General features: G+C 30.4%; 1 protein-coding gene across 2 annotated transcripts; it reads left to right on the forward strand.

Annotated features, from left to right (window-relative positions):
* Nucleotides 1–2,232: 2,232 nt before the first annotated feature.
* LOC114289775 (Transmembrane amino acid transporter family protein) lies at nt 2,233–9,637 on the forward strand. 2 transcript variants are annotated; one of them, XM_082890949.1, is made up of 13 exons: nt 2,233–2,450; nt 2,613–2,769; nt 3,755–4,035; nt 4,321–4,535; nt 5,152–5,175; nt 5,267–5,447; nt 5,556–5,775; nt 5,856–5,991; nt 6,154–6,171; nt 6,286–6,433; nt 7,290–7,333; nt 8,443–8,502; nt 9,338–9,637. In XM_082890949.1, the coding sequence occupies exons 1-13, from the start codon at nt 2,435–2,437 to the stop codon at nt 9,428–9,430; spliced, it is 1,593 nt and encodes a 530-aa protein (XP_082747075.1). In that variant the 5' UTR covers nt 2,233–2,434; the 3' UTR covers nt 9,431–9,637. The 2 variants fall into 2 exon arrangements, with proteins under 2 accessions (XP_082747075.1, XP_082747076.1); XM_082890950.1 differs by lacking the exon at nt 2,233–2,450 and having other exon boundaries at nt 2,451–2,769.
* The last annotated feature ends 5,551 nt before the right edge of the window (nt 9,638–15,188 follow it).

Genomic DNA, 15,188 nt, shown 5'->3' on the forward strand with positions numbered 1-15,188 from the left:
GTTTTCATGTTTTTTTTTTTTTTTTGACACTGTTTTTTTTTTTTAATAACTCATTATTTTCCTTTTAGATTTACTTAATTTAATGCTTTTTTAATTTTTAATTTTATTTTTAGATTTAGATGCACTTAATCTAATTATACTTAGAAAATAATTTGTTGTGTATTCTTTTTGGAAATTTTTTTATTAATATTAAATAATAATAATAATAACAAAAAATATATATAATAATAAAAAATCAGTACATTTTGATTTATAAATTTTTTTACCTGCATTTTAATTTTTAATTCTATTTAGATTATTAGATATTATATTTTTATGTGAAAGTACAATTTAAATATAAAATATGAAGAAATTTCAGTATATTTAATCATCAAAATTGAGAAAATATGGAAAATCAAAAATTGAAAAACAGATTTAAAAAATAAAAACAACGAAAATGGTTATTATTTAGAATTTTGATATCATACCGTGGTTATTAAAGCACCATGTAAAATATTACAGTTTATAAAATATAATTTAAACAAAAAAAAAGTGTATGAAGATAACTTACAAAATTTTGAGATGCAGTACAAATCTTTGTTTTAAAAGCGCATGCGCTTTCTTCTGTCTAGATTCAAACGAATGCATACAAGTTTAAGATTCAACCAAAATTAAGATTCAGCCAAAATTATTCACAGTGATTTGATCTATGATAGAAAATTATAAATATTATGTATATCAATGTAGAAGCTGATATAGGAAATAAGAAAAAGTAATATTTTTTGTTTTCAATCATCATCAATATAAAAAATATGGAGACAATTTTTATTTTATTTTGATAAGAAGGGAAACAATTTATTTATATTTATATAAGACTCTTTAAAGCAGATATATTGTTTTTGAGTATTAAACTCCAAAAATAAAGAAATTATTGGTTTATATAAGACTCTTCATAATTTTTAAAAAATATAGTAAATTTGAGAGGGTAAAATTTAGATTTAAAAAAAAAATAGAAATATGTCAAACTCTTCACACTTTTATAATAGTTTAGTAGATTATTATTGCTTTTTTATTTATTTATTGAAATTCGAATATTTTGATTATTATAATTAGTATTGTGAAATTATTTTTTAATAACTCAATTCACTCCCTCTTGAGTTGCTTATCTGAAAAAACAGATGTTTTGGTCTAATTATAAAAAATATTATTTAATTTAGAAAACATGTAATCTTTTTACGGTGGAGCCAATTGTATCTATTTAGGCCAAGTTTGACAAGTTAACAAAAAGTCAAAAAGTTACTCAAAAAATTAAAAAGTTATCACTATTCATCAAAAGTCAAAAATTACGGTTGCGCAACTTTTAATCTTAATTTTCCCCTACACATTAATTTATAAAAATTTTTAATACACATTTTTTCATAAAAAATTGACACAAACATCCATATTTTTTTCCTCAATTTTTTAGTCCAAAAAGTGCACTTATTTAAGACACCCCAAACAACCCCTAAATACTTCCTTAACATATGCATCTTAAGACGTGAGACATGTAAAAGATGATTTTCATCACATATCTAATGATTATGAAATATGAATACAAATTTATAATTATTTTAATTTAAAGAAAAATCATTGCATTTATCGATGTAATAGAACATTTCCATTATAAATATCAAATATGCAACGGAGATTATCATAATCAGTAGGGGTAATAAATGAGCTAAATGTGTTCAAGTTTAATTTGATAACTTTTACAAAATTCAAATTTTGTTCAAGTCATTCATTAAAATTTGAAGTCAATCTCAAATAAGTTTTTGTTGAACCAAACTAAATTAATTTGATATTTTTATACAAAAATGTTAGAGGTCTAAAAAATTCTATCAAAAATTTTACTAAATGTCTCACATGGGTGTGGGACCCACATTGTGTGGGTCCCACACCCATGTGAGACATTTAGTAAAATTTTTGATAGAATTTTTAAGATCTGTAACATTTTAATGTGGGTCCCACACCCATGTGAGACATTTATTAAAATTTTTGATAGAATTTTTAAGATCTCTAACATTTTTTATTTTTATATAGTAAGCTTATCAATCCAACCGAACAAATAATTGGCTAGGTAAATTTAATTTAATTACTTAACAAATTAAATTCAAATGAATTTTTAATGAGAGGAACACGATTATCAGCCTTTTAACAATCTTTTAACAATCAATCACTAAAACATTTGGAGTTTGATTAAGTACGAGGCATAACGGGACAAAAGTGATTTGGCGTTGTGAAAGTGTCAGCTCATACAATCTTCGACATCTCTCGTCGCTCCTGCATCGGCGCTTTTTTGTCCATTTTCCATTATTTACCACACAACACACATCCCCTCAATCACGCACCTCCTCAATTCACTATCTCTCTTTCTCTCTCTCTCTCTCTCTCTCTCTACATATATATATATATATACATGTCCAAGCCTATTCGTATGTATTCTATCTCCTCCTTGTAACTTTTATCACATTAATTACTCTGCACCAATCATCTCTCATTTCTCTAATTCTCAATCTATACATATACACACACATATTTTGTTTTTGTTTTTGTTTTTTTCATTTGGATTTTGTTGATTGGTATGGCGGAGAAAGATAAAGAGTCGGAGTTTTTCTTGGAAGATGAGGAAGATGATGATGAGTCCGAAGACAACAAGATCGATGGTGGTGGTACTACAAGTTGTGATGAAGATGATGCTCCCGGATCTCCTTCTTCTCCTTTCTCTTCTCATCAGTGGCCTCAGAGTTACAGGTATTCATTCTCCGTTTGGTTTCTCAGAAACACCGGGAAAATAAAATCAAATGAAAAATTTAGAGAAAAAAATTAAAAAAAAAAGAGACTAAACTAGTTTACTTGTTGAATAAGACATGAGACATTGCTTTATATTTTGATAATACTTTTTTATGTAAATAATAAAAATCCAATGACTCTTTTGCTAAAATCTATATTACTATAGAAAGTAAAATTTGTACTTGCTTTGTTTCCATTCATGCCATATGGCATGTGTATTTCTCTATTTAAAAAAAAAAGAAAAAAAAAAGAAAAAAAAAGAAGAAGTTAGATAAAGAAGTGCACAATACTCAAAATTAAGATTTTAGATGCGAAGATGGAGATTTTTACCACTTGAGCAACATAGGTATTGTGATATTAATTTCTTTATAATTTATTTTTATTTTTAGTTATTTGAATTATACACGAACCCTTAGTGTAGATTATGAATAAGCATTTGATCTATTTTTTCCTCATTGATTTTTTCTTTTTCCCAATTTTCTTGACTGTTGTAAAACTCTGTATTATTTAGGAAAAATATCAGTTAAATGAAAAAAGTGAAAACTAATTGCAAATCAATTGCACTCTATACATTTGCAATTAGTTTCCCCATTTTTTCTGATATTTAACATTTTCTCTATAATTTAACATATATACATAATTTACTTCAATGTTATTTTGGTAATTGCAAGATTATGGGTGTAAAATTTCTTATTTCCTAATTTCATGCCCAAGAAAAGAAAAATGTGAAGTGGAATCTATTCTATTTGAAAAGTGCATCAACCTTCTACATTTGTGGGCTGTGATTGTATATCTTATCAATATACTATCTTTCCCTTCATATATGTTGTTTGGTTATTTTGCTGTGTTAACTCCAATATTTAAGTGCCTTATTGGAGAGGTTCAAGAAGTAAAAAATGCATGGTTAGATGTATTCAAATATTTATTATTATTTTTCTTTTGGCAGGGAGACAACAGATTCTTACACAATAGCGGCATCCCCGATTTTTGGAGCCCTTCGACTTGCATCTACTGTCAGATATTCAGGTGTTGATTTTGGTAGTAAAAGTGATTTGGAATCCAGGACTTCTTTGCTGTCTGAGAATGAAAAGATTTTTCAAAAGGGAGACTTGGACAACATCTCCAGAACACATTCATCATGGTCAGAGAAGGTTTCATTACATGAGCAACTCACTGGAGAACTTCCCATTCACCGTGGATGTAGCTTCACACAAACTGTATTCAATGGTAAGGCCATAAAAGTATTTACATCAGTAATACTTATGTATTTTGAATTAGTTTATGTTTTTGCATGGTTGACAATGAAGAAACTGGAAATGTAAAATGAATGGTCTAAAAAGTTCAAAATGGTATCCAAATTGATAAAAATTTACACACACAAAATGAATTCATTTTTTTTCTTGTCAATTATTATCCATATTTTCTTGATATCTTTATTGCTTGATCTTTTGGCAAAACAAATAAAGATTTGATTGCTTGGGATTTCTTAAAATTGAAATTGTTATGGAACAGCGATAAATGTAATGGCTGGAGTTGGGCTTTTGTCTACACCTCATACAGTGAAGGAAGCTGGCTGGGCAAGCTTGGCAGTGCTAGTTCTCTTTGCAGTTCTCTGTTGTTTTACGGCTTCTCTTATGAGACATTGCTTTGAGAGCAAAGAAGGCATCGTAAGCTACCCGGATCTTGGAGAAGCTGCATTTGGCAAATATGGACGCCTTTTTATATCGGTAAGTTGATGTAGCTTCAGTTTGTAGTAGCCCTCTTATGTTTTAGGGCCACATGATGTGCCACTCAGTCTAAGAGACTGGGAAGTGTCATTGCTAGAGAGGATGCAATTCTGCAATTATTGGTTCATGTGGTACAAATTGTCTTGTGATTTATAATCTTGCTGCCTCTATGAAATGCTTTGTAAAGCACAATAATATTGGGAATGAAAGTTTTGAGTGCAGCATGCAATCCTATAAGGTCATGTTTGTTTGGACGGACTGGATTAACATTCGCATGACTAATAGTCCTAGGACTACGAATTCGTTGGATTATGTATCCCATCTTAACTAATAGTCAAGTTTAAAATAATTAGTCCGTACTTCAATTGTTTAACCAAATATCGAATTAATAATTTTATTGAATTATTAGTCCAATCTCAAGCTCATGTCCACCCAAACAAACATGGCCTAATTATATAATCATTCCTTCGCCGCCCCCAACTCTTCACCGATATTACGTGGAAAGGAAAGGAAAAAAAAATGACTAGACGTTACATTTGCTAGGTTAGTTAAATTTTTGCTCTGTGCTTTTATATTTAAGTCTCTGATATTATCTTATCCTTGGAACTTGTTGCAGATTGTTTTGTACACGGAGTTATATGTAAGTGAAACATTGATTTTAACTTCCCTAGTCACTTGGACCATTCTTATTTCCAAAGCATTTTTCTAAAATTTATTTTCTGTGAGTGCAGTCATATTGTGTGGAATTTATTATTTTGGAAGGGGATAATCTCACCAGGCTATTCCCTGGTGCATCCTTGAACTGGGCTGGTTTGCAACTTGACTCTATGCACTTCTTTGGAATTTGCACTGCCTTAATCGTTCTTCCAACTGTTTGGCTTCGGGATCTCCGTGTTATATCTTACCTTTCAGGTGTTCATAGTGTCTTTTATTTCTGTCAAGTGCCTCCACCGTGTTAATATTGTTCTAAATATAATTATATGATATGAATTTTCTAAACATTTGATATTCCTCTTGCAGCCGGAGGGGTCATTGCAACATTTGTGATAATTCTTTGTGTGATTTTTCTTGGTACCGTGGATGGAATCGGATTTCATCATACTGGTCCAGCAGTGAACTGGAGCCGCATTCCTTTTGCCATTGGTGTGTATGGGTTTTGCTATTCTGGGCATTCTGTGTTCCCAAATATTTACCAATCCATGGCTGATAAAAGACAATTTACCAAGGCACTAACAGTATGGTATGATAACTGTAATTCTGATGCAACATGAGCTTTTGACTTGCACCTCTTTTAAATACCTTCCCTTTTTTAATGTGCAGCTTTATTTTATGTGTTATAATATATGGGGGTGTTGCAACCATGGGATTTCTCATGTTTGGTCAAGCCACACAATCCCAAATAACTTTGAATATGCCACCGGATAGTATTACCTCCAAAGTTGCATTGTGGACAACAGTAAGTATCAGATACCACATCCTCCTTGATCTCTTATTATCTCCTGTATGAGCTCTTCATTTTTTTTTTTCGTCCTTTCAATCATTGATGTCTTCTCTAACTCGACAGTTTTGTTTTTGTTCCTGTAATTTTATTTTATTTTTTAATTTTTTTTTTTTGCAGGTTATCAACCCATTCACTAAATATCCTTTGACTAAATTATTAAGTTATGAAAATAGGATATTAGATGTAATTTGTGACGTTGTCTGCAAAATTATGAAGTAAATATCCATATTTGATTCCTTAACACTGCACAAGTTTGCCCTGTTGATGAACCCGTTGGCCAGAAGTATCGAGGAACTGCTGCCTGCCAGAATCTCTAGTACTTTCTGGTGTTTCATTCTGCTGAGGACAGCACTTGTCATTTCTTCTGTTATTGTTGCATTTCTCGTTCCTTTCTTCAGTACGTGATGTTTTCTTACCATTCATTTCCATATCATATCACTGGCATGTATAATAAGATCATCACTTACAATCTTAATGTTTGATTCTGTACTTGACATGCACTATATATGTCATTTCTTGGCATTATTTAAGAGCAGTTTGCCTATAGGAAGGTTTTCAAAATGCATTCACCTTAAAATGCATTTTAATTTGTAGTTGCAGTATCAGTTAGGCAGTTTTTAGTGCTAGTGATGTCAAAACTATGGTAATATTGATGAGTGGACCAACTTTTAGGCAATTGAGAATAGAAATTGTGCTTCACCTTTGGAGCAATCATAAGTTATTTGATTTGAGACCATTTCAAAGGCTCAGGAGCTTTCCAAAGGCCACTAAGGAAGACGGAATTTTTTGTGGGAATATAATGCCCTGAACAACCGACTGCAGAAAACTTTCGTCATCATATGAGGATTAAATGAGTAATTATGTGACAATGAATGTTTACACTGTGTGTATTCAGGCTAATCAACCTCTCACTTAAAATTTTCTGCATGTTCTTCATGTGAATGTGGTTGGTTAATTGAACAATTATCATTGAGAAATTCATGATCAATCGTTTTCTTCAATAATTCAAGGTAAAATGCTAGAACAACCATGATTAGGGGTTTGTTAGTTTATCTAACATCTCTGCTCATTATGTTGGATCATGACTAAAAAATGTGTCATGTTAAAAGAAAATGTAAGAAATGTGTGAGATTCAGTGAAAAGAATGGTGATCTGGTGTGCTAATAGGAGATATCCATGATTTTTTTTTGATAAGTAAATATTTAAACGTTAGCTAAACCTCTCAACTTGACTTCATCTTGTTCTTATTGCAGGTCTTATGATGGCTTTAATCGGTTCTCTTCTTAGTATACTTGTGGTAAGCATAAACCGTTTAGTTATGCACTCTTATATAATTAATACATATCCCCAGAATTGACAATGTTAGTTCCAATTCAACCAGAGCAGTCAACTATTCAAACCAATATCAAGAAAGTTGGAATTGCATTTGGATGTTTTGTTAAGCAAGAAATTTTGACAATATCATAGCTGTGTATTTTAGCAAACCTTTGACTCAATTTAACTTAACTTAGTCCCAATTTACTTGGGGTCAGCAAACATGGACCCATTTACTCCTCCAGTTGGCTCTATTAAAAACCATCTCCTTGGTTAAGTCTAAGGCAGCCTTTAAACACCGAAAATTTCCAAATAAAACTAAATTTTTTTGAAACCTTGGAATCATTTGGTGGGAGATTAGAAACATCACAAGAAGCTGAAAGGGGAGAAAACCTTGAAGTTGTCTTTTAGGAAAAGATCTTTTATGTAGCTGCCCTCTTTGCTATCCATGAGCTTTTCCTATTTTCTACAATAGGGTTAGGAAAGCACTGACACACATCACAGTATATGCAAGAGTCCTTGTCTGTTCCAAAGACTGATTTTAGTGTGAAATCTTCTCTTTTGGACCTTTTCTAATGAATACGTATTCATTAAAAACTGATTTTAGTGTAAACACAGAAGTAATATCTTTCTGAGTTTTCTGGATAACAGGGGAAAAGCTATGTTTTTAGGATTAGAGTGGTAGGCTAAGAAGGAATAAGGTTTTAGGATTGAAAGGTTAGGGTCCTCCTATTAAGGAAGCCAAACAACATAAAAACATGCCCTACACTTCCATACCACATTCCCACTTTAGAAAACAATACATATACTAAGATGAACCGTATATTAGTCAGTCTATCTTAATAACTTTGAACCTGTTTTTCACAAATCATAAAATATAAATCAATGGCAGCCCAAAGTAAGATTAAATTCTTACGTATTAACCACATCATTCCTAAAGATTACACATCTTTACCAACATCTTATGATGTTTGTTTCATCCCTGATTTGTTTATGTCTTGTATTCCTCTTTGGTTTTTTGTCTATGAATTTTTGTTGATTTCTGTGTGGGGTTTAGATATGTTCATTAACAATGCATTTGGTGTGGCTCAGGCAGTAATAATGCCAGCTTTATGTTTCCTGAGAATTGTAAAGAAGGCGACAACCACCCAGGTACGTAATATTTTGTGCCTTATTTCTATCCTCAAATTTCGGAAGAAAACATTAGAAAACTAAATGGATTATGCATCAGACAACAACCTTCTTATAGCTTTAAGGATCAAGAATTTCCTAGCATGAGACTTATTGAAAAGATTTCAATGTTTGCTTTGGTTATGGAGCTGGAAATTATTTCTTATAGAAAGAATATTACTCTCTTCGAACATGACACCAAATTGATGCTTGTGCTTCACTTTTAACTCAAAGAAGAGTGGCAGAATGAAGTTTAACAAGGTGTAGCAGCAAATATTCTGTTTGTGTTTTTGAGAGAACTGGGCATGTTTGGTTGTTTTTCGTTTTTTGTTTTTGAAAACAAAACCAATGAATTTTTTTTTAAAACACCCATCATTTCCATTTTTTGTACGAAAACAATTTTTTGGTGTTTTCTAAAAAGTTGGTTGTTTTCAGAAACAGTTCCTCAAATAAGTCGTGTGTTTTTTTAAAAAAACATGAAAACAGAAAGCAGAAAACAGAAACACAACCGAACAAGCTCTAGGTTTCTGTTAGAATTTTTTTTGGTGAAATGAACAAGCTCATTGTTTTTTGGTACGAGACAGCATATGTACCATATTGTAATAGATGGATATCATAACATATGCATAAATTGATGGCCATGAACTACTTGCTAGACTGATAAATGAATAAAGCAAGAAGAAAGAAAATAATTAAATAAAGAAGCACATACATAAATGGAAGAAGAAACATAGTCGATATTTATTATTATTGTATATTTTTTGGTATATGTAACTACGTCCCTTGTATTTACTTGCATCTGTTTCCACATATTCAGATTGTCTTGAGCATCACAACAGTGGCACTGGGCATTATTTGTGCAGTCCTGGGAACATACTCTTCACTGTCGGAAATCGCAAAGCAATATTGAGATATATCTATTCAAAATATTTAGAACATGTTCACAAATTAATTTGTTGGCTATTTCATTTCACCTTCAATATTGATCTTCTATTTAGGACATCTTAGTTTTTTAGCGTTCTGAAGAATTTGTGTATTGAATATTTTTAAGAGAACGGGTTTTTGAAAGCTGAAAAAGGCTAAAACAGTGAAGGTGACCACCAGAGCTATTTCATTACTAGTGTTGCATATTTTTTATACAGGAAGCACTTATCTTTTTATTTATTTTTATGGGTACATAGGTAGTACTACTCTTTTATTTATGGGAAAATTACAAAAAAAACATGGGTTTGATCCTTGTAAACAAATCATGAAAATAGGTGAATGATTAGATAGAAAACAAATTAAAATATTAGAGTTTAAATTGATATAATTAAAATATTATAATTTATTTTGTTACAAGAGTCAAATTTTGAAATTTTATTCGTAATTTTTCATTTATTTATTTATTTTAGATATGCTGGCATTTGAAACTGTTCTAGCAGTAGTTACAATTGAGGTGTTCTTGGATATTAGATGTTGACTTACTTGGTCTCGTTTGTCAACTACATATGTTAGTTAAAAAGTCAAAATATCACTATAAATTGTCACATTACTTTCTATTTTTTTACATATCTTTTCATAAAAAATTAAAAAATTACTTAAATAACGTGTTCCCAAACAAAGTCTCGTGTCCCATTAAAGTAGGGTCGGCTACATTTTTTTTTATTTTTATATCAGTGATGTTGGCTTGCTATCGGATCAAATTGTTGGTGCTTTATTGTTTTAATGGGAAAATAAACAGGATGTTTGAATGGCCTTGTCAATCTTAAATAATAATATTATAATAATCATATTTTTTAACCATACTGCACAGTTCATACTATTTGAGTTTTGAAATGATCCATGCTTTAAGTAGTATTTAAATTTTGGATTTATGAAAAGATTTGTTATCAGAAAAGAAAGTGAAAACAAAAGCATAGAAAAAGAAATTTTTTGCATAGATCATAATTTATATTAATTTTTATTTTATTCTTTATGTCTAGTCTCATAATATTTGAAAGTGAAAGAGTTTTTTAATAATAAAAGAAAATCACTAAAGACAATGAAAATCTAAACCCCAAAAAAACCACTAAAAAAATAATTGCCAAACTACTAATACAAAATATAATATCATAGTTATGCTAAGTTAATAAATCAAAGATAGAATAGAAGATCACTCCATAAAACTTGATTTATTCCTCATTTAACAAGGGCATGATACATTTTTTTTGTTCTTATTAAACAATTCAATTTGGTAAAAACAAATAAATAGTATGTTATCATGCTTGAGTTACAAACAAATAACTCCTTTCTCAAAACATAAATTTGAAAGCATTAATAAGATGTGGAGGAGAGGAGATTAGCTAATTAAAATATCTGTAATTCCAAAAGCTAGACCAATGACATCTGAAGTGTTGGAAATGGTTATAAATTCTAGGTAAAATCAGAATTTTATCCTAAGTTCGGTCTATTTTTTAGGTGGGTCTCGTGCGTCGACTTTCACGGGTCAAAGTGGTAACGCGTTCTATGCCGTGTTGTGATTCACGTGGTATATTTGGTTGCTCAAAACCATTACCGAGTGAATGGGAAATTGAAGCCAAAGTGTGCTCTATGGAAATGGAGTTTTGGTGAAAATTCCTTAAGGTTGTAAAATGACTTGTCCCACATTGATTTGGTGGGAAGTTTTGAATGGGTTTATAAAGCTTGGGTTTGGTACTTGGGGTGTGCCCCAAGGGGTATCCAAGTGTTTTAGAGGGAGAGGTTATGGGCTAGATCCATTGGACCAAAAAACCACACAAGCGCGCCACTGCCACCGGGCGGGCTGGCCTAGGCACGGGTGCGTGGCTTGTTTGGCCCAATATTAATTTTTTTTGGCCAAAAATATTTGAATTTAATTTTATTTTTGGTAAAATAAAATCCAGAATTTAAAATTAAACTGGTTTGATTTTACTGTACATCCAAACATGGCCCTTCCCAGAATTAAACTGGTCCGGATTTACTGTACACCCAAACAGGGCCCTTTCCACTTTTGTTATCTGTTTGAATTGTAATCCAACAGATTCAAATCTGTTTGAATTCAAAACCAACAGGTTTCATACCTATTCAATTCAAAACCTGCAGCCACCAATCTATCTATAAATAGGACAGCCCTCATTTGGATTTTGTAACTCTAATTTTCGTCCTTCATAATTCTGCAAACATCCTCTTCATTTTGCTGCATTATTTTCTTGTCAGAGAGAGTATAAACACTTAGTGTGTTCGTTAAGCAAACAATTTGTAGTGCTGCTATTGTTTGTAGTAGATCATTTCATCCTGCGAGATAGACGTCCAAATTCTGAAAGCACCGTGGAGAGGACGAATCTGTCTTAAGAACACTGTGTCAAACACTGGACTTGATCAGATTATAATTTGGAAAAAAAAAAAATAAATCAAGTAAGTTATTTAATTTATTTTCAGTGTTATTATTATTTATTTAAATCAGATTTTAATTTTGTTTTTGTAATAAAATAAAATCTGTTTTTATTTATTTATTTTTATTTCGAGTTTGATTTTTGTAATCAAACAAATTCTCTCATTTCCTTTATTTCTTTATATTTCGGTTGTTGTTTAGTACACAACAGAATTTAATTTATTTAAATACAGTGAAAATTGTCCAACATGAAGTAGCATTTATTGCAGTGTAAAATGATGCATCATAAACTCCGTTAGAATCTAACTCGAATAATGCTAGAGATCATGAAAAATATATCATAATATGTATCATGAAGATTTTTCATCCCTTGATTAGTGTGTGGTTAGTATGCGGTGATTTATTGAATGGGTAATCTAACTCGTGTCTAGGGATGGCAATGGGGGTTAATGGAGGTGGATATTAATTCTCCATCCCATTCTCCTATAACAAATTTTCCCCATTCCCCATTCCCCATGGGTACCACCCTCCCCATTTCCTAATGGGTTTAGATTTTTCCCAACCCACTTTAATCCCCATTTTTATTTTTATTTTTATTTTTTTATATTTAATGTTAACAACCACTTTTTTTTTTTTTTTAAGTTCACAACAAAAGCTAAATATACCTTCAATCTTTTTTCTTTCTTTTTTAATATATTTAATGTTAACAACTTTTTTTATTTTTTTTAAGGTTCACAACAAAAACTAAATATACCTTCAATCTTTTTTCTTTCTTTTTAAATATATTTAATGTTAACAACTTCTCCTTTTTTTTTTTTTTTTTTTAAGGTTTTAGCTAAATATACATTCAATCTTTTTTCTTTCTTTTTAAATATATTTAATGTTAACAACTTATTTTTTTTATTTATTTTTAAGGTTCACAACAAAAGCTAAATATACATTCAATCTTATTTTATTTTATTTGGTTCAACAACAAAATCAAATACACATTAATTAATTAATTAAAAAGTTTGTTTTATAATAATCAAATATATAATTTTGAGACAATCAAATAAGTTTTAGTAATTAAAAAAAAATGTGGAAGAACGTGGAAGATTAAAAAAAAAATTACAACCATCTCTCTCTCTCTCACTCTCACTCTCTCCCCTACATGTTATAAGAACATGTTTACAATGTTTTAAGAACCTGTTTGAAGAAATAAAATGTGAAAGAACCTGTTTGAAGAAAGTGTTATAAGACCCATATTAAATTGCATCAGGGCATAAACAATAAATTGTTTGTTGATCTCTTAGCCACGGACATTTTAGACATTAAACCATCTTTCTCTTAGCAAATTTGAACCATTCATTTTAATTTATCCAAAATTTAATTATACCTTTTAACAAATTTGAACCACTCATTTTAAGATATCTATGCCTTACCACAACCAATCCATCCTCCATTTGCTTCCTTTAGTCCCCTGCGAATTTTGTTATTTGTTACTTTTAAAAAACAAAAAATATTTTTTCAATTAAATTTTTACTAATTTCACAACACCATCACCACTATTCTCACATTCACTATCACACTACCATCACCATAGCCACTACCATCATCATTGCCGCCATCACCCCACCACTATGTCACAATTTCTACTTTCACATTCGTTCCATCACCACCACCACCAAATATAAAAAAATATATTTTTAATTTTTTTTATAAAAATTATTTCTCATTAAAAAATATTTTCTATCTAAATAAATGAAGCATAACATTGGGAAACAAGCTGATTTCAGTTAAATCTGTTCATAACTAAGAAAAATTCTTTTATTTTTAAAAAAATTATTTAGTAAGACTTTGTATCCCCTTTTTATTTTTCCAGCACATAAATCTTTGTACCCATCCTTTCTAACGAATCACGACTCATGCTTGTTTCGATTATCTACAATTTTCCTATTTTCAAATACATTCATATATATATATATATATATATATGTTGTATAAATTGTGTGATAACATAAAACAAATAGATTCATACTCGTTAATTGAAATTTTAGAACAAGCAAACTATTCTGAAAATTACAATACATAACAAAATAAAATAACATAAAAAAGCAAACTGAAATCTGCAATAAACAGTGTCCTTAATTTTTTTAAATAAATTTAAAAAATTCTAGATATGCATAAAATTTGACAAGAATAATGTGACAATGTTAATTAAAGTGTATTTAATTTTATTGTTGAGCCAAATAAAATAAAATAAGATGAAATGTATATTTAGCTTTGGTTGTGAATCTTAAAAAAAAAAATGGTTGTGAACCTTAAAAATAAAAAAATAATAAAAAAAAAAAAAGATTGGAGGTATATTTAGCTTTGATTGTGGATCTTATAAATAAAAAAAAAAGTTGGTTGTAAACCTGAAAAAATAAATAAATAAATAAATAAATAAAATTGAATCTATATTTGTTTTGGTTGTGAATCTAAAATATATATATATATATATATATATATGGGGAAATTAGTGGGTACCCATCCCTAACTCATCCCCTGTGGATATTTAAAAAATATCACTTACCCTACCCAATGGATAAGAAAAAAAAAAAAAAAAAAAACTCGTATATTTGGGTTGGATCTCCATAAATATCCACAAAGTAGATTATCCATTGCCATGTCCACGACTTTCAGTAGAATAGCCTGCATTTAAGATGTTCTCACTTGCAGTTTCATATGACTACTTGTCACGTGGTCTTGACACAAATGTGAGTGCACCTTCTAAGAATTCCCTTGCCGCATCGAATGAAGAAACACAATTTTTAAAAGCTTGCGAAGTGGCAGTCTGTATCAGGACTACCTAACATATCTATTGTGTGCTTATTTATGTTTGTTAAGTAGGTTATTCCCAAGTCGATGGTGACTTTAGCGAGTGTTACATAATTTGGGGCTGATGCACTTCGAGGATCCAACTTGGAAGTATCAATGCAGAAGTTTTTGTTTTGTGACTGGTTGCAAAACTCATTGACTAATTTGTATGGTGGATTCCGAGTTGCATTTGCTAGAGATGGATAATGAAAGAAGATAGACAACAAAATGGTTGCGAATAATGTCCATCATGTATGAGTTGTATATGTTGAACAAATAAGCTGTACATGGTGAGAACATTAGTATGAGATTTCTAAAGAGTTGATGGAGTAAGGCTTAAGAGTCATCATTTGGACAGAAGGCTTGTAGCCCAGTCCAATATAGCCCAATAGGCTTTTACCTGGCCCAAGTTTGTACGTCGATTTGGTGGGCCCCACCCAAATGAGTCTTGGGCTAGGGC

The sequence above is a fragment of the Camellia sinensis genome, chromosome 10 (assembly GCF_055761805.1).
Source record: "Camellia sinensis isolate YWXY chromosome 10, ASM5576180v1, whole genome shotgun sequence".
NCBI classification, from domain to species: domain Eukaryota; kingdom Viridiplantae; phylum Streptophyta; class Magnoliopsida; order Ericales; family Theaceae; genus Camellia; species Camellia sinensis.